The sequence below is a fragment of the Diplodia corticola genome (genome assembly GCF_001883845.1).
Source record: "Diplodia corticola strain CBS 112549 chromosome Unknown scaffold52, whole genome shotgun sequence".
In the NCBI taxonomy this organism is placed as follows: Eukaryota; Fungi; Ascomycota; class Dothideomycetes; order Botryosphaeriales; family Botryosphaeriaceae; genus Diplodia; species Diplodia corticola.
In genome coordinates this window covers 56,162-81,503 of record NW_017971531.1, presented here as the reverse complement: position 1 = coordinate 81,503, position 25,342 = coordinate 56,162, and the positions used below count along the sequence as shown (strand labels likewise).

The window sequence follows — 25,342 nt, the reverse complement described above, 5'->3', positions numbered from 1 at the left end:
AAATTATTTCTTGGGCGCTTGATGGGGACGTCATGCCGCAGCTCCGGACCAGACCCCCGGCCACGCCAATCACACCCGGCAAAACCGACGGACCAGAACTCAATCATCTTCACGACGGATATATAGTATTTCTCCTGTCTCGTCTCCTCCGCAACTTCCATAGTTTCCTCACCGCGCCTGCCTCCTGATGTCTGCAATCGCCCGCCTGCGATAGTCGCTGTCTGCGAATAGCGCCTCGATCAGATCCACAACCTCGTCCGCCTCAAACTCAAGCTTGAGCTCGCCTTCGGTCCACAAGTACTTGATGTCGGCCAGACTGCTCTCGAGAATCTCGCTGAGATACTGGAACTTGAACCAGTTGGGCGTGTAGATGCCCGTCATGTCGCCCTGCTGCCCCGGCTGCTTGAACAGGTCGCTGACCTCGCACACGCGGTTGCAGAAGTCGCGAAGGCGCTTCGACTCTTCCTCGGAGATGTCGCTCATGTCCTCGATGTCGACAATCATCTTGTTGAGCACCGTCGCCAGAAGAGAGCCCAGAGACTGCAGCAGGGCCGAGTGTGACAGCACCCCGGTCCACTGCTTGGCGACATCCCGGATCCGATCAGCCGTCATCGACACAGCATTGTCGCACTCGGCTGCGAATGGCGCCGTCGTGCAGTTGCTGAACCCCTGCGCTCCGTCAAGCAGATCGCGCAGGATCGTTCTCTGTGACTCCATTTCCTTGCCGTACGCCCGTTTGCTGAAGCTCTCGATGGCTTTCAGATCGGCATCGAGCCGCAGACGGCTTGATGGCTTTGACGAATGTGGCACATCTGACGAACCATCTATTCTGGCCTGTTTGACGAGGAAACCGCGCGCCTCGTCCACCAAACGAGTGGAGTCGTTGTAAGCTAGCATATTCCCGGCCGCGTCGTTGGCGTAGTAAACCGGAGCAGTCGCTCGGTACATGGCCAAGATGAGCGTGGGGATTGAGTAAAGGCCGACGCCGGCCGGCGCGATTGGGGAATCAGAGAATCTGGCCAGCTGTTAGCACCGATGAATGTGCTGGGAAGAAAGAGGACTCACTTCGACTGCGCGAGCGCTTGAGCGTCGGCAACCACCTGGGTAATGACCTCCATGATGGCATCCGGTATGCCTGTGACCACATATTTTTCCCGCAGTGTCAATTCTCGCTCTTGTGGCGCCGACCGCTCCGTCCTCCCATTCGGCTTCGACGGCTGCTCCCGAGTCGCACCGCCCTTCTGGTCGTCCGCAGCTCCGGCTTCTCCAGCCTCTTCGTCATCACCCCAACCCCAAGCGTCCGTGTCCTCTTCCTCCGGATTGCCTTTCGAGCCCTTCTCTGATTTTGCCTCGGTGGCATTGTCTCCCTCGGCGTCATCATCTAGACCCCAAGCATCCGCATCCATGTCTTCTTCCTCCACGGTCTCCTGCTTTTCGGCCTTGGTCCCGGCAGGCTCGAGTGGTTTTTCGCCGTCGTCGTTATCCCACGCGTCCCAACCCTCCTCGGCCTCCTCTCCCGCCTCCGCCGCCATTATTGCGTCGTCGCGAGACACCATCTGCGTTTCTACGCGCTCCACTTCTTTCTTGTGTCGGATACCTTGAGAACATAACGCCCGAACGGATGCCAACGCGTCTTCCTTTCTACGAGCAAGCCAATTGCGCGGGGCCTTGTCCACCCATTCATGAAGCTCCTTGCATGGCCAACCCAGCTCGTCGATGTAGCGTGCAAGACTGGATACTGATGATAGGGTATCTTGAAAAAGACCAAGGTGATCAAGCGAAACAGGAATCGAAGGATCGAGCCAATCGACAATCAGCCGGGAAACGACGCCTGGCAGCAGTCTTTCGCACAGAGGGGCGGATATGGAGGCTGGTAGCCGTTTGCTGAGGAAGTCGCAAATTTGGCGAACGTCGGCCACTGTGGCTCCAACGTCTGATGGCGCCGCACCAGAAGATATCTCAATGGTGTTGTCAGCGACCTTGACGGCGGCAGCATTGGGAGCGGCCCTCGCGGTCAACCGAGGCTTGACGATGGCATGCTCGAAAACCTTCTGGAACTTGAGGACAGCAGCGTCGAGGGTACCGAGACGGGAGAGGGCGTCGATCACCGTGGGGAGGGTCATATCTGTGATAGTTCAGAACAGCAAGCTACACGTCAGGCTCGCGCACTTACCGTCGGCTTGCCCGTTGATTGTGGCGGAGCGGCCGGGAACGTCGGCCACAAGCAGGAGGTTCCAGGCGCGGGTTGCATCGTCAGCCAGGGCGTCGCGCAGCTGGTTCAGGCGCTTGTGCAAGACGCCAGCCACCCTGGTGTCTCTGAAGGGGCCCAGGTGTGCTGTACAGTCGTCTATCTGCTTCATCTTGTCCAGCGCGGCAATGACGTCGTGGTCTCTCGCGGCATCCTGGGCTTCGTCCAGCAGGCCCGACGCGTGCCTGATGCGCTCAAGGGTGGCGGTCAGAGTGCGATTGAAGGCCAGCTCGTGGTTGAGGAGGGCGGCCTTGCTGGAGGCGTCCTGGACGGCGGCGTGGAGGGTGCTGGCGGCCTCGGCCTGCTGGACAATGTCGTGGGCGGTTGCGCGGGAGCGCTCGATGTCGGCCTGCAGCAGCTTGGCCTGGGCAATCCAGCCGTCTACGTCGGGGGCGGCATGGCGGCTCAGGGCGCGGATTTCAGCCTGCAGCGGCGTCAGCAGACAGCGGAGGAGGCAGGGCTCGCGCGCGACGCACCTTGACGGCGGTCTGGGCTGTCGCGAGGTCGTGGAGCAGAGGAGGAAAGGCGGCGGGCGGCAGCTGGGCCGAGGCGACGTGCTCGCTGTCGGGGTAGGCGCCGTGCTCGACGGCCTCGAGGACGACGCGGCCCAGGGTCTGGGGGGTCAGAATGGGCGGCATGGGGAGGGTGGGGAAGCACGAGAGGCGGGCCACGGTGTTTGCTGGCAGGGCGACTGAGCTGCGGAAGAGCGCCGGCAGCCGACGTCAACGTCAGCGGCCACAAACAACGCCCGCCGCTTCTCATCCACGACTCTGTGCCTCCAGATCTGTATGTGCCCACCCCGCCCACCCCGTTCGCCCCGCCCGCCCCGATCCCTCCCGCGTCGCATCGGGACACGCTGTCTGCTGCTCCCCGTTGGCAACCCCCGCCGTCTGCGCTGCGCGCCATGTGCTCGTCATCTGCCCGGCCCCGCCTGCTTATATGCGCCGCTGTCCACGCACGCCGTCGTCATGCCCCGCCGCCCGCTATGGCTTGCTCCTTAAACTGCCCGCCAGACCCGCCAGACCCGCCGTGCCGCCGCCGTTCTGTTCTGACTCCGTTTCCAGGCTGCTTCTTTCGAGGACTGCCCCGCTCGCCATCATGCCGGGCTTGGTCGACAGCAAGTCTCACTTCAAGACTATCCAGCAGTTCGAAGCAGACTATGCCCCCGCCAGGTTCTCTCAATATGAGTCTTCGAGGACTGGCATGAGGGTCGTCGTCGTTGACCGCAAGGGTCCCAAGGTCAACGGCTACTTTGCCCTGGCTACCGAGATCCACGACGATTCAGGCGCTCGTAGGTGAAGCTTGTGAGATTTTTGCGGACACCAGACGCCCCGGTACTGACTGGCGCAGCGCACACTCTGGAGCACCTCTGCTTCATGGTAAGCTCCCTCCGTGCCCGCCACCTGCCCGCCACCTGCCTGCCTCTGCTAACCCTGGCCCAGGGCTCGAGAAGCTACAAGTACAAGGGCGTGCTCGACCGTCTGGCCACGAGAGCTTACTCGAACACGAATGCCTGGACTGCCACTGACCACACCGCCTACACCCTGGACACGGCCGGCTGGGATGGCTTTGCCCAGATCGTGCGTTTGCCCTACCCCCCATTGCGCTCTAGCAATCCTCGCTGATGCCGCTGTGGCAGCTCCCCGTTTACCTCGAGCACGTCTTGCTCCCGACCTTGACCGACGAGGGATGCTACACCGAAGTCCATCACATTGATGGCACGGGCAAGGACGCCGGGTATGTGTTGCGAGGTCTATGCCCATCTCAAGTCTAACCTTTCATCAGTGTCGTCTACTCCGAGATGCAGGGGGTGCAGAACACCCAGGGAGAGCTCATGGAACTCCAGGCCCGCCGCCTCCTTTACCCCGAGGGCAACGGTTTCCGCTACGAGACTGGCGGCATGATGGAACAGCTGCGCGTGCTCACCGCAGACCGCATTCGCGCATTCCACAAGGACATGTACCAACCAAAGAACCTCTGCCTTGTCATCACCGGGGAAGTGGACCACGAGAACCTCCTCTCCATCCTGGACAGGTTCGAGGACGGCATCCTGGATGCTATGCCCCCTCTGGACGCGCCCTTCAAGAGGCCGTGGGTTGACTCGGACCCGACGCTTCCCCTGACCAAGACCATCATCGACACCGTCGAGTTTCCCGAAGACGACGAGTCCACAGGAGAGATTCTGATAGGCTTCTTCGGCCCCAAGTGCAACGACATTCTCAACGGTGAGCCGATGGCCGGCCCCGCTGCCTTGGGTTTGGATGCTGACCGACACACACAGGTACGGCCATGGACGTGCTCCTCACCTACCTGGCCGAGTCTTCTGTTTCGCTGCTCGAGAACGTCATTGTCGAGAAAGAGCAGATTGCAAGCGCCGTCTACTACCAGACGGACAACCGAACAGACACGGTTGTGTGGTTCACGCTCAGCGCCGTCGCCACCGAGAAGCTCTCGGAGGTTGAGAAGAGGTTCTTCGAGATTCTCAAGGAGGCCGCCTCAAAGCCTGTCGACATGACATACATGTCCGACTGCATCGATCGCTTGAAGAAACAGGTCATGCTCACGACAGAGAACTCGCTGGACAGGTTCGCCGACGCCATCATCCAGGACCACCTTTTCGGCGAGCGGGACGGATCGACCCTCTACGACGGCCTGCACTCACTGAAGGTGTTTGAAACCCTGAAGAAGTGGACCGACAAGCAGTGGCGAGACTTCTTGTCCAAATGGCTTGCGGATGCCCATCACGTGTCCATCCTGGGCGTCCCCTCACGGAAGCTTTCCAAGAAGCTCAAGAGCGACGAGAAAGCTCGCGTGAAGGACCAGCGAGAGCGTCTTGGCGAGGCAGGCCTGAAGAAGCTCGCTCAAAAACTCGACGAAGCCAAGGCTGAGAACGACAAGCCAATCCCCCCGGAAATTCTAGAGTCGTTCAAGGTCCCTGGCGTGGAGTCGATTCACTTCATCCCGACGACGACTGCCCGCTCCGGTCTCGCCAAGCAGTTGGGCAGCCTCGACAACGACGTTCAAAACCATGTCGACCAGGACAAGAGTGATATCCCGCTCTTCATTCACTTCGAATCCATACCAACCAACTTTGTTCACGTGAGCTTCGTCCTCTGCACAGGCTCGATCCCGTTGCACCTCAAGCCTCTTCTGACGGTCTATATTAACAACTTCTTTACCACCCCGATCGTACGCGACGGGAAGCGCTTGGAATTCGAGCAGGTTGTGACGGAGCTTGAGAAAGACACCGTCACCTACCGGATTGACGCGGGCTCTGCCATTGGAAACTCCGAGCTTCTGCGCGTCAGGCTGTCTGTCGAGCGCGAGAAGTACGAGACGGCCATAAACTGGCTCAAGGACATTCTCTTCAACAGCGTTTTCGATGTGGAGAGGCTGAAGGCTACCCTCACCAAGATGCTGGCCGACATTCCGGATGAGAAGCGGAGTGGCCACGACATGGCCTATGCCGTCGACTCCATGCTCCACTACGCACCAATTTCCTCCAGCCGTACGCAGAACACGCTAGTCAAGGCTCTGTACCTGAAGCGCATCAACAAGCTGCTTGCGAAGGATCCTGATGCTGTGATAGGCCGTCTGGAGGACCTGCGCAAGAGTCTCTTGCGTTTCTCGAACATGCGTGTTCTCATTGTCGCCGACGTCCCGAAGCTTCCCGATCCGGTGGCCGCATGGAGGCCCTTCGTGGCCAGTCTCGACACGACCCAGCCGCTTGCGCCGCTGGATTCTCGCAAGGACGCGCTCAGCGACGCGGCCAAGAACCCGGGTCAATTCAACTACATGATCCCCATGCCCACCATCGACTCGTCGTACGCTCTCTTCACTGCGCGCGGCCCGGACTCGTACCAGCACCCTTCGCTGCCCGCCCTCATGGTTGCTCTCTCGTATCTCGAGGCTGTCGAGGGGCCTCTCTGGGTCGCTGTGCGCGGCACTGGCCTCGCGTACGGCACATCGTTCGCGCGCGGCACCGACACCGGCCTCCTCGGCTACCGCATCTACCGGTCGCCCGACACATTCAAGGCGTACAGCACGAGCCGTGGCGTCGTCGAGGACTTCATTTCGGGTGCTCGCCCGTTCGAAAAGCACGCGCTTGAGGGCGCCATCAGCACCATTGTCGAAGGGTTCGCCGACGAGCAGCCGACCATGGTGTCGGCCGCGACGCTCGGCTTCGTCAACCAGGTCGTCAAAGGCATCCCCAAGGACTGGAACAAGGGCATGCTGGAGAAGGTGCGCGAGGTTGGCGTGGACGACATCAAGGCCGTGCTGAAGGAATTCGTGTTGCCCGTTTTCCTGCCAGGTAAGGCGAATGTGGTCGTCACCTGCGCCACCATCATGGAAGAAGTAGGTACCCCAAACACCCCTCCACTCTATTTGCCTCGACGACTTCCTACAGTCCTACCTTGCTGACCCCAATCTAGGATCTCAAGAAGAACCTCGAATCCGTGGGATTCAAGCCAGAGGTCCGCACCTTGGCGTCTTTCCAGGACGACTACGGGCTCAAGCCTGAGCCTGGCGACGAGGAAGATGAGGCTGAGGACGATGAAGATGACGACGATGATGACGACGACGACGACGACGACGACGACGACGACGAAGAGGAAGAGGGCAGCGAAGATGACACCGAGGACGACGAAGGCGACGCAGAGTAGTCGATTGGCACGTATGTGTACAGCAGCATGTGGGCTAGGTGTGATGGCGATCAAAGCGAACTTTGTGAGATACAGGTCAGTACATATCCCAGCTCAGAGATTGCGGCGGCCTGCTGGTAAATAGAGTGTATGATGCACATATCGGTAAGTCGCTAGGTGGTAAATGATGAAAGGGGGCATAAGAGCCATGCCCTCGAATTTGGTGTATACTTTCGGTAGAATACAAGCACAAAGTGAGAGAAGAGGCTCAGTGTCAAGTTGAGTGGCAGAATGTTTCAATTGAGTGAATTGATGGGGGTATAACTTTGTTCCCGTGTCTACGGAGGAAGGAAAGAGAAATCTTGTCTCGGCCTCATCCCATGATATTCCCGTCTTGACACGCTTCTCGTATTTTTTTCTTCTTAATTGTCGTGGGAGGTAAAAGGGGGGCCATTGTACCGGGCTCCTCATCTTGAGCATAGACGTCCTATATTCTTGCTGTTTGCTGCCGTCCAGGCCTCTCTCACGAGAAGAACAGCTCCTTCAGCTTGGCAGCCGTGTCCTCCGGGCTGGTAACGCTGTGGCCGACGGTGCGGGGGTCCTCGTAGATTTCGTAGTCGTTGCCGCCCTTGTAGGTCTTGTCCCCGAAGAAGTGGATGGTGGTGTAGTCGACACCGCCGGGCAGGTTCTTCTCGTTCTCGATGTGCTGCAGGCAGTAGGTCTTGTCCCAGCCGGCGGGGAAGACGTCGAAGGAGATCTGGCCGCCGATGCTGAAGGTGAGGCCGTACTCGGGGAAGGCGGCGCGCAGGGCGTCGACGAACTTGGATCGCACGCCGTGCACCTTGTCGTAGGCCTCGAAGTCGTTGCGCTCGGTGACGCTGGCGTTGCGGCCGATGGGCGAGACGTTGATCATGCCGTTGCGGAACTCGACGAAGGTGCCGCGCTTGACGGGGATGTCGAGGTCGGCAATGTAGTGCAGGCAGAAGTTGACCAGCGGCTTGTACTTGTCCTCGCCCAGCCAGCCGATGAACGAGGCCGAGGCCAGCGACTCGCCCAGCCGGATGGCCGTCAGCCCGTTTTCGGCAAAGCAGAAGTCGAACAGCGTCGTCACGGCGATCTGGCGCGTGCCCAGCTGCTCCTGCTGCTTGACCAGGTCGGAGCCGCCGACGAAGCCAATGGCGACCTTGTGCCGCAGCTCCGAGAGGAGCTGAAGCATTTCCGGGGATACGTCCTGTTTTTCACCGAGAGAGCTGGTCAGAAACGCTCGCCGAAGCGAAGGTGCGGAGCGCGGGGAGGCTCACCCGCCTGGCAGGCGTGAGGGTGCCGTCGACATCGAAGAGGCAGACGGTGTTCTTGACGGGGCGCTGGTCCAGCGGGGGGTAGACGGAGGCGGCCTGGGCCATTGTGCCAGAGGGTTTGCAGGAAACGGGGAACGGGAGCGAGCGCGAGACGGAGAAGCGACTGGCGGTGTAGAACGAGCGTGTGAGGGAGAAGTCGGCGACGTGGACGGAAGCTTACGCAGCGGCGAAACGATGGTCGCGGATGTGGACAGTTTGCGTGCCACAGGCAGCCCCTCGCGCCTCGCCAAGACGGACCCCTGGGCGGTGAGCAACGCGCGACGCGGGGAGGGGGCCGCCGCGGCGGGTCCTCTTTGTCGTGTTTGTCGTGTTTGTCGCGTTTGCACGGGTGGAGGGAGACGCTTTCCCCACACTGCTGCACGACGATGCGGGGCACGCGACGACGTCTGGTGGAATCTTTCTCTCATTGCTAGTGTACAGTATAGGGGCGGCCCAGCAAGGGAACGCCCGACGTCATTATTCGTAAACACCACAAACGCCTCTCTCCCTTTCTCGCGTCACAACGCCAATCTTGCAGCCCAGCTACTTGGTGCCGCTGCTGGCGCCGGATGCACTCCCAGTCCCAGCCCCGGCTCCAGCGGCATTCGAATTGGATGTTGTTGCAGGGCCGCGGGTGAAGCTGCGCATTGGCTGTCAGCAGGCAGTGGCCAACATGGACCGGCACGACTCACTCGTTCCACATCTTGCCGAGGAAGCCGGGGGCAGGCCGCTGGTCGGAGAAGCTTGCGCGCGCAGCAGATGCACGCTCGTTGCCCGCGTCCCGCTTGTGGGCCTGGAGGGAAGCAAAGCGCTCGGATGCGGACGACTGCAGGCCGGACGGCGTCAGCAACATTGGAAACAACGACGCGCGGGCTTGAGACGTACGCGGCGGCGGTTGGTGCCGGTGTTTGTGTTGTCGGCCATGATGAGTGATGAGTGATGAGTGATGAGAGCTTGGGTTTGTTGGTCGCACGGCAGGGCAGACGAGACTGTATGTACTGAAGCCGCCTTCGAATGGGAGAAGGTCTCTTATTAATGCGATCCCCTCCTCTCCTCGCGCTCGTCGCATTTCGAGCGCCTTACTCATCCGCCGATGCCAGTCTCCTGATGATGATGATGATGATGATGAACACACTACCCCGCCGCTTGGGATTGCATATTGCCTGGGCGAGCTTGTCCACATGGTGTGGGCCCGATGCTCCGGTCCGCTGCACGTCGCCGCCCATCGCTACGCTGGTGATTGGCCCGTCTGGACAAGCACAGCACAGGAGCGCTGCGATCGGGCTAACGCTCCCACTAGACGAGACCCTAGGCTAAGGCGAGCGACGTCATTGGCAGTGAAAGCGCTACTGTTCACATGTCAGCTTCATGGTCAATCCCCATCTCCGTCAGTGGCTTGCCCGCCCAATCTCTCGACAGCGACCCCCCCGGCCGCTTCGAAACACTCCAGCAGCCGACTCACCGACTCTGCCCCTCCGGCCCTCCCTTCGGAGGAGACCAACTGCAGATTGGCGGCACGCGACCGGAGCATCGCTTCAGATGCTGCATGTCTGGCTGTTTTTGTTCGGCCCATCGCCTTGGCCCACCAATAAGCTTCGGTGCTCCCTGCGGCGAAGCCGACAAAGCAGGCGCTCATTGGTCCATCAGAGGCGTCGAAAGCAACGAATATCATGCATTGCTAGGAAAGCCATTCCGCAGTCTCCATGCGGAAAGGAGAGGGACATCTGCGGGGCTGCTACACGTCATGGTCTGCGTTCCAGCTGCTCTATCCCTCCCCACCCCCTCGCTTCGTCCATCCGCAAACGGTCTCAGAGCTGCAAGAGCCAAGCGCAGCCCCGTCAGGAACGTTCGGCTAGCCCAAGGGTCCATCGACCTGTGGCCTGCCCACCTCTCATTTGACAATCTTGCACACCAGGTCCTGCGCGTCCACCGAGTCGCCCTCCTTGACCCCCAGCGAGCCAATCTTGCCCGAGTGTGGTGCCGAAATCACCATTTCCTAGATTCACCGTCAGCGACACGTTGCTCCATACACGTCGGTTGAGCCTTTTAACTTACCATCTTCATCGCGCTGAGCACCGCGATAGGGTCGCCCTTCTTGACATCCGAACCGTCGTGCACGCGCACCTCGACGACCACACCAGCCATTGGCGAGCCCACTTGGCTGCTGTCGGTGCTGTCCGCCTTGGGCCGGCTGGTGTTTTCAATGGCCGCGTGCTTGTCGTCAACCGTGACCTGTCTGACCTCGCCATTCATCTCGTAGAAGACCTCACGCTGGCCCGTCTGCTCCGACAACGGTCCAACCGCTAGGAGCTTGAGGATCAGCACCTTACCCTTCTCCAGCTCGACGTGGAATTCTTCGCCGATTTCTGGCCGAGACAAGAAGAAGCGAGTCGGCAGCACCGACAGGTCTCCGTACTTCTGCTGGAACTTCTTGAAGTCCTCAAACACCTTGGGGTACATGACGTAGCTGGCAATGTCCGTCTCGCTTGCACCGCCGAACCTCTCCTTGAGGTCCTTGCGGATCTTGTCAAAGTTGACGGGCTCCAGGTACAACCCGGGGCGCTTGTCCATCTTGCGACGCTCACGCAGAGCTTGCGTGCGCAGCGGCTCGGGGAAACCTCCGTAGGGCTGGCCCATGAGACCCTCGAAGAACTCTAGCACCGAGCTGGGGAAGTCGAGCTGCGGAGCTTTGCTGAGCACGTCGTCGTAGCTGAGGTTGTTTGACACCATGAACTGAGCAAGGTCACCCACGACCTTCGACGTCGGCGTGACCTTCACAATGTCGCCCAGGATGTCGTTGGCATCCTCGTACGCCTTCTTCGTGTGGGCCCACTTCTCACCCAGGCCCTGTTGAGATGCCTGGAAAATGAGGTTGGTGAGCTGGCCACCCGGGATCTCGTGCTCGTAGACCTCGGGATCGGGACCAGTGAGTCCAGCCTCGAAGGGCGAATACAACAGGCGGAGCTGAGCCCAGTAGGCGTCAAGGTGACGGATGACATGGCCGTCGAGCCCAGGATCGTGCGGTCCGCCCTCCAGCGACGCAAGGACGGCGCCAATGCTGGGTTGAGAAGTCATGCCAGACAGGCTGTCAATAGCAGTGTCGACCGCGTCGGCACCCGCCTGAGCACAAGCTACCATTGAAGCGACGCCCGTACCGGCCGAGTCGTGCGTGTGCACGTGAATAGGCAGATCGGGATACTTCTCCCGAATCGCGCCAATCAGCTGCGTCGCGGCTCTGGGCTTCAGAACACCAGCCATGTCCTTGATGCCCAGGACGTGAGCACCCATCTTAACGATCTTGTCGGCAAGGTCCATGTAGTAGTCGAAGTTGTACTTCTTCTTGGGGTTCTACTCGATCACCGTTAGCTTTCGCTCTATTGTCGATATCCTGCTTTGTCAGAGGGGAATGTTTGAAGATATTTGATGCAATTCCAACAGGGAAGGTCCACTGCGTCCAACGGCTCTTTCGGCATCTCCCTCTGCTCTTACGGTTCGCGAGTGAAAACGCAAAAATGAAAAACACACAAAAAAAAGGGGGGAGGTGCAAGATACTACTCACCAGCATGTCTGTTTGCATCTTGTTAGCTATAGCACCACGGGATCAAGGGATTAAGGAATCAAGACGTACCTCCACTATAGCAAATTGCGGCCTCAGCAACACCACCGGCCTTTAAAACAGCCTTGATGCCAACCTCGAGCTGCTCGACATCGTTGAGTGCATCAAAGACACGGAAGATGTCGACGCCGTTCTTCTTGGCCTGCTCGACAAAGTGCTCGATGGCGTTGTCCGGCAGCGAGGAATAAGCGACGCCGTTGGCACCTCTGAGCAGCATCTGGAATGGAATGTTCGGAACAAGCTTCCTCATCTGCCTCAGCCTATCCCAAGGGTCCTCGTAGAGGAAGCGCATGGCCACATCGAAGGTAGCTCCACCCCAGCACTCAAGAGCCCAGGCATTGGCGTAGGCGTGGCTGGTCTCCTTGGCAATGTTGAGCAAATCAACGGTTCTGACCCGAGTAGCCAGCAGAGACTGGTGGGCATCACGCCAGGTGGTGTCCATGATAAGACATCCTTGGTGTGCGCGCACGGCCTTGGCAAAGGCCTCGGGTCCCTGTTCGACGATGATGTTCCTCCAACCCTTCTGGCACGGCTGGGAGACTTCGAGGGTCTTGCCGTCGTGGGTCTTGAGCTGGGGGATCTGGATGTCGCCCTTGAACTTTGGCTCGCCGACCTGGCCCTTGACCTGGCTGCCGTTGACAGCAAGGTCACCGAGGTAAGAGAGAAGCTTCTGGGCACGGTTCTGGCTGCCCACCAGGGCGAAGAGCTCAGGAGTGTCGTCGATGAATGTGGTCCAGCACGTTCCGTCGATGAACACGGGGTGAGTGAGCAGAGAAGCCAGGAAGGGAATGTTGGTCTTCACACCGCGAATGCGGAACTCGACGAGAGCACGGAGCATTTTCCTCCGGGCAATCTCGTAGGTTGAGCCGTGGCAAGTGCACTTGACCAACATGGAGTCATAGTGGGGAGTGATGACGGCGCCGGCAAAGCCGTTGCCACCGTCCAGACGCACACCGTTGCCACCAGCAGAGCGGTAGACCTCGATCTTGCCAGTGTCGGGCGAGAAGCCCTTGGCAGGGTCCTCGGTCGTGATGCGGCATTGGATGGCAAAACCGCGGGTAGAGATGCGATCCTGAGTGAGACCAAGTTGGGCCAGGGTGGCACCAGCGGCAATCTGGATCTGGGCTGCGACAATATCGATGCCAGTGATTTCTTCGGTGATGGTGTGTTCGACTTGGCTGTTTCAGAGTCAGCAGCTGCCCAAAGCGGCGGTCCGATGCTCCGGTCTCACTCACATCCGAGGGTTGATCTCGATGAAATAGTATCTGTTCTGCTGATCGACCAGGAACTCGGCGGTTCCGGCGTTGCGGTAGTTGACCGACTTGGCCAGCTTGACCGCATCGGCGAGAATGGCATCGCGCGTCTCTTGCGGGAGATCCTTCGCAGGCGCAATCTCGACGACCTTCTGGTGGCGGCGCTGGACGGAGCAGTCGCGCTCGAACAGGTGGACCACGTTGCCGTGGTTGTCGCCCAGGAGCTGGACCTCAATGTGCTTGGGCTTGTCCAGGAAGCGCTCGACGAAGACGGTGCCGTTGCCAAAGGCAGACTTGGCCTCGGAGGTTGCCCTTTCGAACGAGTCCTTCAGGCTCTCCTGATCGCGGACCACTCTCATGCCACGACCACCGCCGCCGAAGGCGGCCTTGATGATGATGGGGAACCCATACTGGTCGGTGAAGGCCTTGACCTCCTCGAACCTCTCCACCGGGTCTGATGTGCCTGGGACGACGGGGACGCTGCACTTGATGGCGAGGCGGCGAGCAGAGACCTTGTCTCCGAGGGCGTCGATGGTGCTGGGAGTGGGGCCGACAAACTGCGATCACCATGTAGTCAGCGACGTGTAGCGTTGCATGGGCGCGGGTTCCACAATTGTGTAGCTGCTGGGCAGCTTGGCTGCAGAAGGGCGTCGCGGCCGCGCTAGCGTGATGGAAGAGCGTGCTTTTTCGAGTCATAGGCCAGGGCGGGAGCATTTCGCCCAGTTGGCGAAATTGGTCACTTACTATCAGGCCGGCCTTCTCCACGTTGCGCGCGAAGTCGGCGTTCTCAGACAGGAAGCCGTAGCCCGGATGGATCATGTTGACATCGTGCTGCAGCGCAATCTTGATGATCTCGTCGCCGGCCAGATACGCGCCGACGGGCGTGTACTGGCCACGCCGGCCGATGACGTAGGCCTCGTCGGCCTTCTGGCGGTGCATGCTCAGCCGGTCCTCGTAGCTGTACACGGCCACCGTGTGCAGCGACAGCTCGTGCGCCGTCCGGAAGATGCGGATGGGGATCTCGCCGCGGTTTGCAACTGCCTGCGCGTCAGCTCGCCCGCCGTCGCCCGCCGTCGCCTGCCGCGGGCAGCCTTACCCAGGAGCTTCTTCAGCTGCATGATGGAGCTGTTGGCGCGCAGCCGCTGGTGCACCGAGTTGCGCTTATCGATGTGGTCGTCGTCCGCATCCTCGACGGCCACGCCAGCCTGGCTGACCGTCTTGTCGGCCATGAGGTCCGTCATGGTGGGCGCAGGCGGCTGCAGGCGGGTCCAATTGACGAGAGCGAGGGCGAAGGAGGAACGCAGACGGGGGGCTGGGGGGTTTGGGAGGAGAGACGGGGAAATGGATGGCGGGCGGGCGAGGGCGAGCTACGGAGGGCCGCCTTTATGACCAGCTGAGGGGCAGGTGGCCGGCGGAGCTTGGGGCGCGCCAGAGCTGCTGCCACCGCTGGCGGGGAGCCATGGCCCGCGGCATGTGAGCTCCCGCGCCCGCCGGGCGTTGGCCCGCGATAACGCCTGACCCGCGCCCGCGTGTCTCGTTGTTGACCGTCGATCCAGCGCTCGTCCGGCGGCGGCGCTTGTCCTCGGCTGAACGCTGCAGCAGAGTCATCGCGAAGGAGGGGCAGTTCGGGCGCTCGGCCTTAATTCGCACGGCTACCGCATGATCGCTGCATGGGGGGTCCTGTGTTGGCCGAGAACAGACATCTCGGCGGCCGTTTGCTAAGCCAGCCGCCCCATTGGCCTCCGCCTGCTGCGCATCCCGCCCGCCGGCCAGCCGTAGTAGCGTCAAACTTGGGTTGTGCGCTGCCCGCTGCCCGCTGCCCGCCGCCCGCCGTCCGCCTTGGCGCAGCTCAACACTTCTATGCGCCGACACACAACAAGCAAATGCAATTCGACCATGGGCCCCCTGCCCGCCGCCGCAAGATTAGAATACACCACGACGACTGTTCGCACACATGCAGAACCCCGGCCTTCATCACTATTCATCAATACAGCGTGGCTTGTGCCTGTGCCGGGGCCAGAAACCCAAAGCCGGGGCACGAGAGAGCTAGCCCCCAGGCCCCGAGCGACCCCCCCGCTCGCATACAAATCCCTCGTAGACCCAATAACCCATTAGTTAGAATATGTCGTAGCCTCTTGAAACCCATCGCAACGCCTAGAACGCACGGTAGCCCGTCGTCTGCGGCGCAATGCCGTTGGCCTGGCCGTACGGGGCTGGCGACGGCGCGCTCGGGCCCTGCGTGAGCATGAGGCGAGACGCTCCGAGTATCGGCGTGTTCTCCTCGTTCTTCTGCTGCGACTGCTCCCTCGCTTTGCGCTCCTCGTTGTCCTTCTTGAGCAGCTCAATGGTCGCCGCTTGCTGCGCCAAGAAGTTGATCATGTACGGCTGCCGACTGTTAGCTCAAGCCAGACGCTTCTGTAACCTTGGAACACTCACCATCGTAAAGTCGTGGAGACCGTTGCGCCAGGACACCTCCAGGATGACATCCGGGCGGATCAGGTCGTAGCACGCGTAAAGCATGCCAACGTAGCACTCACGGCTGCCGATGTCGACAAACTACACCAACGTCAGCTGAGATCTGGAGACAGTGAGTCATATTACTTACGTAGCGCAGCAGTTCTTCGACCACCTCCGCCTTGGCCGACAGAGCCGCCGTCTCGATGGCGTCCTTGAACAGCTTGTCCTGCTTCGAAAGCGCAATCGACTTGTCCCAACGCTTGTTCTTGCGATAGATGTTGGCAGCAATCTGCCTAAAGAAGACGAGGTCGTGCTTCTCGAGGCGCTGTGCAAGCTCAACCGCATCGTAGTTGTCGTAGTTCTCGACCGAATCGCGCAGAGTCTTGTAATCTTCCTCTTCGATGAGCAGATCATTGATCGCGTTGTTCACAGCCCTCTTGTTCTGCGACTGGACGTTCAGCAGGAACGGCTTGATGAGAGGAATGTTGTCCGACTTCTCAAACATGCGAACGACACGGTTGACATCGATCCTTGGCGTCAACGCCTGAAGGAGATCGGTGAGCAGCGAAGGCTGCTCCTGGAGATAGAAGTTCAGTGCACGGTAGTAGATCTCCAAGTTCGCGACCTTGATGACCGTATCCTTGAACGAGTGGTGCTCCCAGGCGTCCGCTGCACGCTCCATCATGGCCAGAGCAGCGTTGTCTGGCTCATCGTAGTGGACGTACAAGAAGACGAGCTCGGGCCAGAGGTGAGCTTCCTCGCAAGCGCGGATCATCTTGGGGATGTTGATACGAGACCAGAAGAGCCGGAGGTGCTCCATGACGCGCTCGGGGTGATACTTGGAAAGAGCGATGCCCAGCTCAGTGAACATGCCCATGTGGGCACGTTCAAGGCCAAGACCAGCTTCCAGAAGAGCAATGAGCTCGTCAAAGTAACCGTTCCGCTCATACTGCTTGACAAGATCCGAGAGTTCTTCGGCGTGAACAATCAGGTTAAGACCGCAAATCTGGGCAAGACGGAATTCCTTCTTGGCAACGCAGGCCTCGTTGACCTGCTTCCATACCTTGGTGCTGTTGGCCTTGCGAGCGCACTCCACAGCAGCCTGGTAATCTTCCAAGTGCACAAGGGTAGTCGCAAGCTTCGCCCAGTTGGAGATGCTGGTGAAGAAGATCTTGGCAGCCTCATGGTAGCCCTCTTCGTAAGCCTTGTCACCGGAGGCTTCGATATCCGCGACATTGGTGGCACGCAAGAAGTCCTCAAGCTCAGCGATTTGGTTGGTACGGGCGAAGCAAAAGGCCAGAGCAGTATCAATCGGAGGCTCACGCAGGGTCTTGCGAGCCATCCTCAGGAACTTGATCAGATCATCATCCTTCCCGGCATGAGTGGCGATCTCAATGACTTCGTTATAGTTCGAAGCGTCCTGTGCGCGGATGTACGACTCGATAGAGTCAGTAACTCGCAGGCCATCCAACTGGGCTTTGGCGACCTTGCTCCACACCTCGGGCAGATCAACACGGTCGGCATATTCTTGGGCGCGATCAATGCTGACTATATGGTCAACGAGAACATTGACGGCCTCGAGGTGGTTGTTGTGCTTCTTGTGAATCTCAAAGGCCTCATCGTACATGCCCAGATCGATACACTGCACAGCGATATCGTCCGGAGTGTAGTGCTCGAGCTGTTGAATGTAGCCCATCAAGCGACCCTTGTCGGACTTGGCAGCAGTGAGCATGAGCAGGTTTTGCAGCGTCGGGTTGTCGCTGAATGTGGACGGCTCCAGAATGATCTTTTCCAAAAGCTCAATGAGCTCGCCAGGGAGATCATTGCTGATGAAGGCCTTGACCGCGATCGAGACCTTGTCAGGCTCCTGAGATTCCGGCACGGCGGTGGCGATGACCTGGTCAACCACCGACCTCTTGAAGAGGTTGTTGGTGCTCAACACGTAATCCCAGATTTCGGGGTCAGACCGTTCGAGCAGGTATCTGGCCTGGGCCTTGAACATCGAGTTCTCATTGGTAATGTTGATGAGCTCGAGATCGTTCTGGCCCTTCTGGTAGGCAATGAAAGCCAAACTAGGGTCACGGGCCTCGCAGTATTTACCAACAGTAAGGGTATCGTACTGATCGTTCTCGCGCAGGAACTTCTCCGGATTGTTGTTGCTGTCGATGTAAATCTTGGCGAGGGCGTTGTAAACAGCCTGCTGTTGATTGCCGCTAGCGAGAGTGGCCTCCAGGAATGGCAACAAGAGCTTGAGGCGGTTGCGCGTCTCCACTTCTGCAACGAGCTCGTCGATAGGGATCGAAGCAGGGTTGACCGACTGCAACAGGCCTTTGATGATGTTCTCATCACAGTCTACATCGAGAAGGCCACCGATGACAGCGGGGGTCCTGGATGGGTTCACACGCTGAACGTAAACCTCGATGGACTTGAACTGCTGCTGCTTGTACAGGTACAGCACTAGATCGTGGATGAAGTTGAAACGGTCGCAGACAATGATGAGCGGGAGCTGCTCAGTCAACTTGGCCTCCTTGAGGAAGTTCTTGACCTTCTCTGGGTCGAAAAAGTTATTCTCTCTGCAAATGCGCTCGACTTCGTTGAGCTGGCCCATTGCAGTTGCAGCCTCGATGTACTTGAAAACCACATCCTTGTCCTCGCTGAGGTTCACGATACCACCGAGGTAGAAGAACAGGCCCTCGGCGGTGCGATACTTCTCCAGCAAGTCAATGATGCGGGTCGCACCAAGGAGATCGGAGTACTTCTGAGCGATGCGAATAACAGCCTGCAAATTCTGGCGAATGTTTGTCTTCAGCATTTCGTCCAAGCAGTCAATAGAGAGCTCGACAGTCAGATGACCGAAGTAGTTTATGAGCCACTCCTCCGGGAGCTTGTCCGTTTGGACAATGATGCGCTTGATGGCCGCGGGGTCGTCGTTGTGCTCCAGCGCTCTTGTCAGCAGACCAGCGTTCTCGCACAGCTGAGCAATGCGCGCCTTGTCGTAATGCGAGAACATCTCATTGCCGAGAATAGCATCTGCGACCTGAGGAGCATTGAGCAAGTTCATCTCCAGCAGCTTCGTCTGGAGGTGGCCCTGCTCCGGGAGATTAGGCGCAAGAACATCGAGCAAAAATGCAGTGCATTGCTGGACCATTCCCTGCGACTGGAAAATGTCGACCACACGATCAATGTCGATCAAGGGACCGCTTTCCTCCTTGGCCAAAGCAGTTGCGAACTCAGCGCCCTTTTCCGGGTTGACGCGCACAATGTGCTGAAGCAGAACAGTAAAGTCCGGCGTGTAGCCACTCTGCTTCGCGTATGGGAGGATCTCATCAAACCGGCCGAGCTCCGCCAGCGCAGCTACAACCTTCTGAGACGAACCAGCCTGCTGGTAAATGGTCAAGGCCAGGTTGAGGTCATGCAACCTGACAATATCTCCAAGCTGCTCCGAGCATTCCAGCTTGCTCTCCCCCAGCCACTTTTCCAGAAGATGCTTACGACCCTGCTGAAGAACGGGCCTCACCAGCTCCAGGGTTTCGAATTGGTTCAGCTTGCCCTTGTCCAACAGCATGCCGAAGTACTGCAGGATGACGGACAGCTGGCCTTGTTGAGGGGGAGCCTGTTTGAAACGCTCGATCGTCTGGGCCGTACGAAGAAATCCGCGGGGAGAATTGGCGGCCGTCTTTGCTGCCTCAGCATACTGTCCTGATGCCAGGAGATTCTCAAATTGCTGCTGGTACAAGCTATCGGCTCCCGGAAGACCAGCACGCGAAGCTAGTCTGTACGCCAGCTCGGCATTGGCTGGGTTTTGCAGCAGATAGGGTATCACGGTGTTTTCGTCAAGGGTGACGGACAGAACTTGCCCTTTGCGGTTAATGCCGATGATTCCCGCGGCGTCGGAGTCGGGGGCGGTAACGAAGATGGTGTCGCTGGAAATGCGATTCATGAAGATGCAAGTGCCCGACTCCAAGTCGTACAGGTGAATGAAGCCGTACTTGGTAACCAGGTAGATGATGTTGTACTTCTCAGAGACCTGCATGGCGACCGGAAAGTCGTTGGTAGCCTCGGGCGGGAAGTAAACATCGACGGCCTTCTTGGGGAAGGTTGGGTTGCCGGCCTGGTGGTCAATCTCCACCACATGCAGCTTTGCACCAGTTGTAGTTCTCACGGCAAAGGTGAAGACCTTGGTGTCGGCAGGCGCACCTTCCATGCGAAGCGAACCGAAAGCAGCCGCATGTCCTTCGATGTTCTGGCTAATACCGCGATCTCTGGAGTAGAGCTGCATGGCTCCGACGACGCGGCCCTGCTGCTGGGAAATGCCCACGATAACGGACCATTTCTCTTCTTGGTTGACCCGGTAGTTGATAATTTGGCAGCCCTATCCAATGTCAATTAAGCCCGCTTCCATGGGTATTATGCATGTTGTGCCCACCGAGAGGTTGGGGTTCCGGTCAAATATCTTGACCGGCGTCGCCTGGTTCGGGTCGAAGATGTTCCAGTGGTAGACGGAGTTCTCGGTGACAAGACCAAGACTCGTGTCGCTGTACCATTTCCAGAAGACGACATCCTCGTTCATCGTAGTCGACTTCAGCTTCGCCTTCTGCGCCAGGTCGAAGATTTGCAGTGTCCGCTGTTGGGCCTTCAATGCGATGATCTGCTTGCTGTAGTGCATGATGGCGCTGTCGGCCTTGATAGGCCTCCGGATGATGTTGTTGCCATTCTTGAGGTCGATTATGATGACTTCGGGCGACGCGCTCTGGTCGGCCTGCTGCCTGACGCAAATGTACGAGTCGGACTCGAGAGTCTGACAAGCGGGTCAATTCCAGCACACACGACGCGGCGCGACTCGAGGCGCGAGACTTACACATGAGTTGAATCCTATCGAGGTGGGCTGCTGTGCGGTCAGCGCGGCGCTCCGGCCAGACGTGTTTGCGCGAACGGGTGACGTACGAGGATGTCGACTTGCGACAGCTGGAAGCGGTCAGCAGTCAGCAATGGCTCGGATGCAGCGCACAAGAAGCAGGTACCTGGAGCAGCTCGGAGAACTTAATGGGAAGCGGTGCCATGGCTGCGAGTTTATGGGTCTGCGCTTTCGTTACGCCAGCTCATCAACAAGAACCAACGCCACTCAGGATTAAGGAGAGGGTAATCGGAAAGGAAGAGGATCTCCAGCAAGCTGGTGCGCCGAGCTTGCGGGAGCGCGATCCAGAAGGAAAAGGTAGGGTGGGAGTGAGGTGGTGGCAGTTGCAAGGCCAACGCTTGTCAGGAGTTATGATCAAGCTGGCCGTGACAGCGAGCTGCGGCCAGATGTCGCTGCCGCTAGGCCGAACGCGGCGCTAGGGCTGGCCAGGTCGTCATGGCACCCGCCCAAGGCCACAAGGCTGCCCTGCACGCGCCAGCCCTCACCACAGCAGCCATCATTGCTGCTGCTGCCCGCTCTGCCCGCTCTGCCCCTTCCCGCGTCCGCGTCGCCGTAGAGCCCCGCGTGTAGCACCACTTCACTCTGCCTGCCCTTCTGCTCCCGCCTAATGCTGCAAGCTCCAGGGCGCCTCATATATGTTGACCTGAACCATGGAGCGATCCTGGATGATCTCCCCGACGAAATCAGTACACGTCTACACAGCAATAATAATACTACTGTTGCTGGCCTCGAACAGACGTTGAGAACAGCGGGGTCCAACTGCGCCGTGTTCTCCCCAAGCTTGACGAAGACGCCCACTACCGGGCCATTGCAGGAGTCCCTTTTGGAACGAGACGGTTGTGTCGCACTCTCCCTTGGCACGGCCTTGAATCCCTCTACTACCAGCAGTAATGGAACGTGAGGGAGGCCCGTCAACAGCTGCATCCATTGCTACGGTGGGGCTTTATCACATGCTCCGCCTCTGCGGGTCACGGGGCCCTCTGCTGATCTTCAAGATGAGCAAAACCAGGAGGATGGCGGTCACGGCATTCTTCAGGCGGAGGCTTGCTCGGGAGCAAGTGGAAGCTGCAAGTTTTTCATTTCTTTTCTTTTTTTTAGCCAGAATCGGGAGTAGAGAGTCGTACGCCGATTTTCAGTTAGCCGCAGCTCGTGGCATTGACGCTCACCCGACGGCGGCGCCCTCTAGCTGGTCTTATTCTAGACGGGGCCAGCGAGAGACCGATTTCGGCGGCATGACATGCTGAGAGAGAGGTCGGCTTGCACAGAACGGACGGGCGACGTGGAGCGCTTCAGTGGACGCTGCCACCGGGCAGCAAAGTGGGCAGCTGCACGGAATGCCAATATCAATACGTGGACGCACGAGGAGCGTGCAAAGCGCTGGCGTTGATACATGGCGTATAGGCGAAGCGCGGAGAAGGCAGCCCAGGATGCCGCAGTGCAGCCCGAGCCGGAAAATTAGCGAGGGGAGGGCACCCGCCGTCAGAGCCTGAACAAAGCCGTCCTCAAGCAGCCCACCTTCAATTTCCGCGTCCACCTCTCCCAGCTACCGACCGCACGCGCCCAAGAGACTACGTCCGACGGCCCGTCCTCGCCACCCTCGCCTACACTCCGTGACACGATCTACACGCATCCGCAACACCCAACACCATGCCGCCTTCCAAGTGGGGTACGTCGTGAATCACGAACCACAAGATCTCCTGTTCGCCGGGGATCGCCTCGCGCCACAGGTGCCGGTCTGTGGACAAGGCTGACCGCTGTTGCTTATCCGCAGACGACGAGAGCGACGGCGAGGGTAACTCGCCTCCGGCGCCCATCGTGCGCCGCGGCAAGTTCGACGATGAGGAGGACGAGGATGATGTAGGCCCGCACCTATGCCTACGCCCTCTGTTCCCGTGCGGCATGTACTGATGGATCACAGGTCCTTGACTCGTGGGATGCAGCCGAAGACTCCGAAGTCGAACGCGAGAAGGAGAAAAAGGCCGCTGAAGCCAAGGCAAAGGCCGAGGCTGAGGCCAAGGCAAACCACAAGAGCAAGAGCCAGAGACTGGAGGATCGTATTAGGGAGAACAGGCTGAAGAAGGAAGCAGCCACGGGCGACAGCGACGACGAGGACGAGGACGAGGCCACACGCCGTGCGCGGCTGCGCAAGTCTGAGATGGACTCTGACCTGGCGGCGGCCGAGGACCTCTTCGGCGAACTGGCCATCGGCGGCGGTAGCAAGCGCTCTGCCACGAAGCCTGCCGTCATGGTCGACCCGAAGGATGCCAACAACACCATCGATCTCTCGACGCTTAAGATCTTCAATCCGAGCACCAAGGATGACTTCCACAAGCTCCGTGATACGCTGGCGCCACTTCTCGTAGCCAACAGCAAGAAGCCGCAGTACAACCTGTTCCTCCAGGAGTTCTGCAAACAAATCGCGAAGGAGCTTCCCAGCGACCAGATCAAGAAGATCTCCAGCGGTCTCACCACGCTGTCGAACGAGAAGATGAAGGAGGAGAAGGCAGCGGAGAAGGGCGGCAAGAAGAGCAAGGCGGCAAAGACAAAGACGAGCCTGAACGCCACGCGCGACGTGGCGTACAAGGCTGACACGGCAACCTACGATGAGGACTTTGGCGAGTAGGTTTTGGCAGCAACGTCGAAGCTTGGCTCAAACTGACAGTGCAACAGCGACGATTTCATGTGAAACCAAGTACGGCTCGCGCTTTTACACCCCACCTCCCCACCTACTCGAAGCGGCGTACATCAACTCAAGATGCCGCTGCCGACGCAGCGCGAGGGCGAGTCTGCCTCGCGGCGGAGCTTGTCTTGCGCTCATGAAACGGCCCGCAAAGCTCTCACGCCAATCCGGCGGATTAGCGACAAAACTGGACAGGGCTGCCTCGTGTGCAAGAGACGTGCGAAGCGGCGGGATCGGAAACCACAGCCTTGTAGGGTACACGCACTGGGGATGTTGGAGACGTCTGTATCGCAAGCATTGCTCCCGGCGTTCGGACATCGGTTACACCTGCACAAACTCAGCCGCATCCCTTCACATACGGCCACATCCCCGTCCTCATTCGTTAGCTTTAGGGTTCTTTGGGTGCACATGGGTCTGTCCGGTCGGCACGACATTCGGTGTTCATGTATCTTACTCGGGTAGTTTCAAGGAGGAGCAATGGGAGCAGCCTTTACTTCTTCTTCTGCAGCTCCAGCCGGGCCCTAGATGCTTGGATGTAGGTGCTGCGTCAGAGCTCCCCGTGTCGTCCTTCCCTCGGAGCTCGTCAGATGGCCGGAGGCACCCGAGGCAGCACTGCGTTTGGTGCAGGTGCGCAGCCCGCGGTCCTGCCGCGCCGTCCAATGCAGACACTACGGCCGTGATCCGCGCGAGGTTGAGGAACTTTGAGACCCGGCAGACGACACCGCGGCGGGCGGTCCACCACTTAGAAACAGCTGCTATGCTTCTCAATCCATTTTCCACCAATGATGCAGGCCACGCTTCCTCACGAAGGCACTTGCCGGAGCGTTTGGAAGAGGTTGACGCGTTCGCCGATGGGCTGGGGCTGTGGGCTGGAAGAAAGCAACGGACCAGAGCCTGGTGCCCGCTAAGCAAACCAGCCTAGGCCCCGACATGTTTGTATGAGATAAGTTATGCGGGCCAAGCGTGTGTCAAATGCTTTCCGGCAAGCTTCCATATAAGAAGGGCAGAGCACTGAGGCCAAGCCGTGTCTGGATCTACCGCATCCAGCCACCGTTCGAGCCTTTCACCTTTCTCGTGCCCCTCGTCCGGATACAGGACCCTGTGCCAATGGTCGCCCTCATCGAAAAGCACGCTCTCGAGCCGAAGCCGTTCATGTCGTTTTCGCCCAAGGCAGTGGCTGCACAAGAAGCAATCAAGGTGCAGGGCCGGCGATACGCGAAACTCAGAGACGAGGCGGGCAACGTGGACGTCCTCCGAGACATCTTGAAGAGCATGATTGCCGAATCCGAGAAGTGAGTACATATCATCCGTTCTGCCGCACGCATGTCCAGGTGTGTTGTCCGTCGGCCAATGTCGTTCTCTGAGATGGTTTCCGAGCAACCTCGTTTCCTAGTAATATGTACAAGAGTTGCCGAGTCGTCAAACACGGGTCTTTGAACCGCATATCTGTTCTCTCTGTCTGCTCTTCATTTTCTCTCTCTCTCTCTCTTTTGGCTTTTCCATATTTAACTTTAGGCTCGCCGTCTGGCGAGAGATCATCTCGGACTCGGGTTTCACATCTCATGCCCTTCCGCCTGCCATCTCCCAAGCGAGCTTCTATTTTCATCGCCTACGGACGCATCGGTTGGTGCATGCCCAGATACTCACACCGTGCTATCCTTTGCGAAATTTCGGGGCTTCTCCACATTCATGCAATGCGCTTTCCATGCATCCTACATACGTTCCACAAGACACCGCAGTCAGCCCTCACTCTCACCATCCGTGCTCTTTCCCTTCACGTTCAGCCTTCTCCGATCCCTTTGTCTTGGCCCGGCCCGTCGTGACTCGAAGAGTACGCCTGAGGACGGCCTAGCTAACAGCGACACCCTGCGCAGGCTCATTCATACTCTGGCCCAGCAGCAAAGCACTGCCTCGGCCGAGCCCTTTGACGTCCACGAACGCCGCATCGAGACTCTGCAGGCCAGCATCGCCCAGTACAGACTGCAGTCGTTACACCTCGAACTCGATGATGGGGCACAAGGCAAAGAAGGCTGGGACGAGCAGGAGAGAAGCTCGTGGCTGAAGCTTTGCGACTGATGGGCGACGGAAGCTACCGCAGAAGGGTGCAATCGGCCCTCTTTCTTTCCCCCCAGACTTCTTTACTCTGTACATCTTCTTTCTCGGTTTGAGTCAGTTCCCCTCCTTCTTGCCTTG

The 25,342-nt window shown here is 59.0% G+C and overlaps 8 protein-coding genes across 8 annotated transcripts; 3 read left to right on the top strand and 5 right to left on the bottom strand.

The window, feature by feature from the left end:
* Positions 1-168: 168 nt before the first annotated feature.
* Positions 169-2,886, bottom strand: BKCO1_5200028 (rzz complex subunit zw10; the record flags this gene model as incomplete). The annotated part of the gene is made up of 4 exons (XM_020277041.1): positions 169-1,015; positions 1,066-2,125; positions 2,174-2,672; positions 2,725-2,886. The coding sequence occupies 4 exons, from the start codon at positions 2,884-2,886 to the stop codon at positions 169-171; spliced, it is 2,568 nt and encodes an 855-aa protein (XP_020127366.1).
* A 460-nt stretch (positions 2,887-3,346) lies between these two features.
* BKCO1_5200027 (zinc metalloprotease) lies at positions 3,347-6,912 on the top strand (the record flags this gene model as incomplete). Its single annotated transcript, XM_020277040.1, has 7 exons — positions 3,347-3,539; positions 3,599-3,627; positions 3,691-3,828; positions 3,888-3,985; positions 4,034-4,473; positions 4,530-6,604; positions 6,682-6,912. 7 exons carry the CDS (start codon positions 3,347-3,349, stop codon positions 6,910-6,912), a joined length of 3,204 nt encoding a protein of 1,067 aa, XP_020127359.1.
* Positions 6,913-7,414: 502 nt separating this feature from the next.
* On the bottom strand, positions 7,415-8,294 carry BKCO1_5200026 (phosphomannomutase; the record flags this gene model as incomplete). Its single annotated transcript, XM_020277039.1, has 2 exons — positions 7,415-8,122; positions 8,193-8,294. 2 exons carry the CDS (start codon positions 8,292-8,294, stop codon positions 7,415-7,417), a joined length of 810 nt encoding a protein of 269 aa, XP_020127358.1.
* Positions 8,295-8,771: 477 nt separating this feature from the next.
* On the bottom strand, positions 8,772-9,152 carry BKCO1_5200025 (conidiation-specific protein; the record flags this gene model as incomplete). Its single annotated transcript, XM_020277038.1, has 3 exons — positions 8,772-8,868; positions 8,921-9,054; positions 9,114-9,152. 3 exons carry the CDS (start codon positions 9,150-9,152, stop codon positions 8,772-8,774), a joined length of 270 nt encoding a protein of 89 aa, XP_020127361.1.
* Positions 9,153-10,119: 967 nt separating this feature from the next.
* On the bottom strand, positions 10,120-14,338 carry BKCO1_5200024 (pyruvate carboxylase; the record flags this gene model as incomplete). Its single annotated transcript, XM_020277037.1, has 7 exons — positions 10,120-10,224; positions 10,284-11,576; positions 11,788-11,795; positions 11,857-13,022; positions 13,080-13,654; positions 13,842-14,134; positions 14,194-14,338. 7 exons carry the CDS (start codon positions 14,336-14,338, stop codon positions 10,120-10,122), a joined length of 3,585 nt encoding a protein of 1,194 aa, XP_020127360.1.
* Positions 14,339-15,251: 913 nt separating this feature from the next.
* BKCO1_5200023 (clathrin heavy chain) lies at positions 15,252-20,614 on the bottom strand (the record flags this gene model as incomplete). Its single annotated transcript, XM_020277036.1, has 7 exons — positions 15,252-15,482; positions 15,534-15,653; positions 15,703-19,926; positions 19,981-20,352; positions 20,413-20,439; positions 20,499-20,519; positions 20,576-20,614. The coding sequence occupies 7 exons, from the start codon at positions 20,612-20,614 to the stop codon at positions 15,252-15,254; spliced, it is 5,034 nt and encodes a 1,677-aa protein (XP_020127363.1).
* A 1,502-nt stretch (positions 20,615-22,116) lies between these two features.
* BKCO1_5200022 (eukaryotic translation initiation factor 3 subunit j) lies at positions 22,117-23,155 on the top strand (the record flags this gene model as incomplete). Its single annotated transcript, XM_020277035.1, has 4 exons — positions 22,117-22,135; positions 22,241-22,326; positions 22,388-23,088; positions 23,140-23,155. 4 exons carry the CDS (start codon positions 22,117-22,119, stop codon positions 23,153-23,155), a joined length of 822 nt encoding a protein of 273 aa, XP_020127362.1.
* Positions 23,156-24,121: 966 nt separating this feature from the next.
* Positions 24,122-25,225, top strand: BKCO1_5200021 (uncharacterized protein; the record flags this gene model as incomplete). Its single annotated transcript, XM_020277034.1, has 2 exons — positions 24,122-24,441; positions 25,024-25,225. 2 exons carry the CDS (start codon positions 24,122-24,124, stop codon positions 25,223-25,225), a joined length of 522 nt encoding a protein of 173 aa, XP_020127365.1.
* Positions 25,226-25,342: the final 117 nt, after the last annotated feature.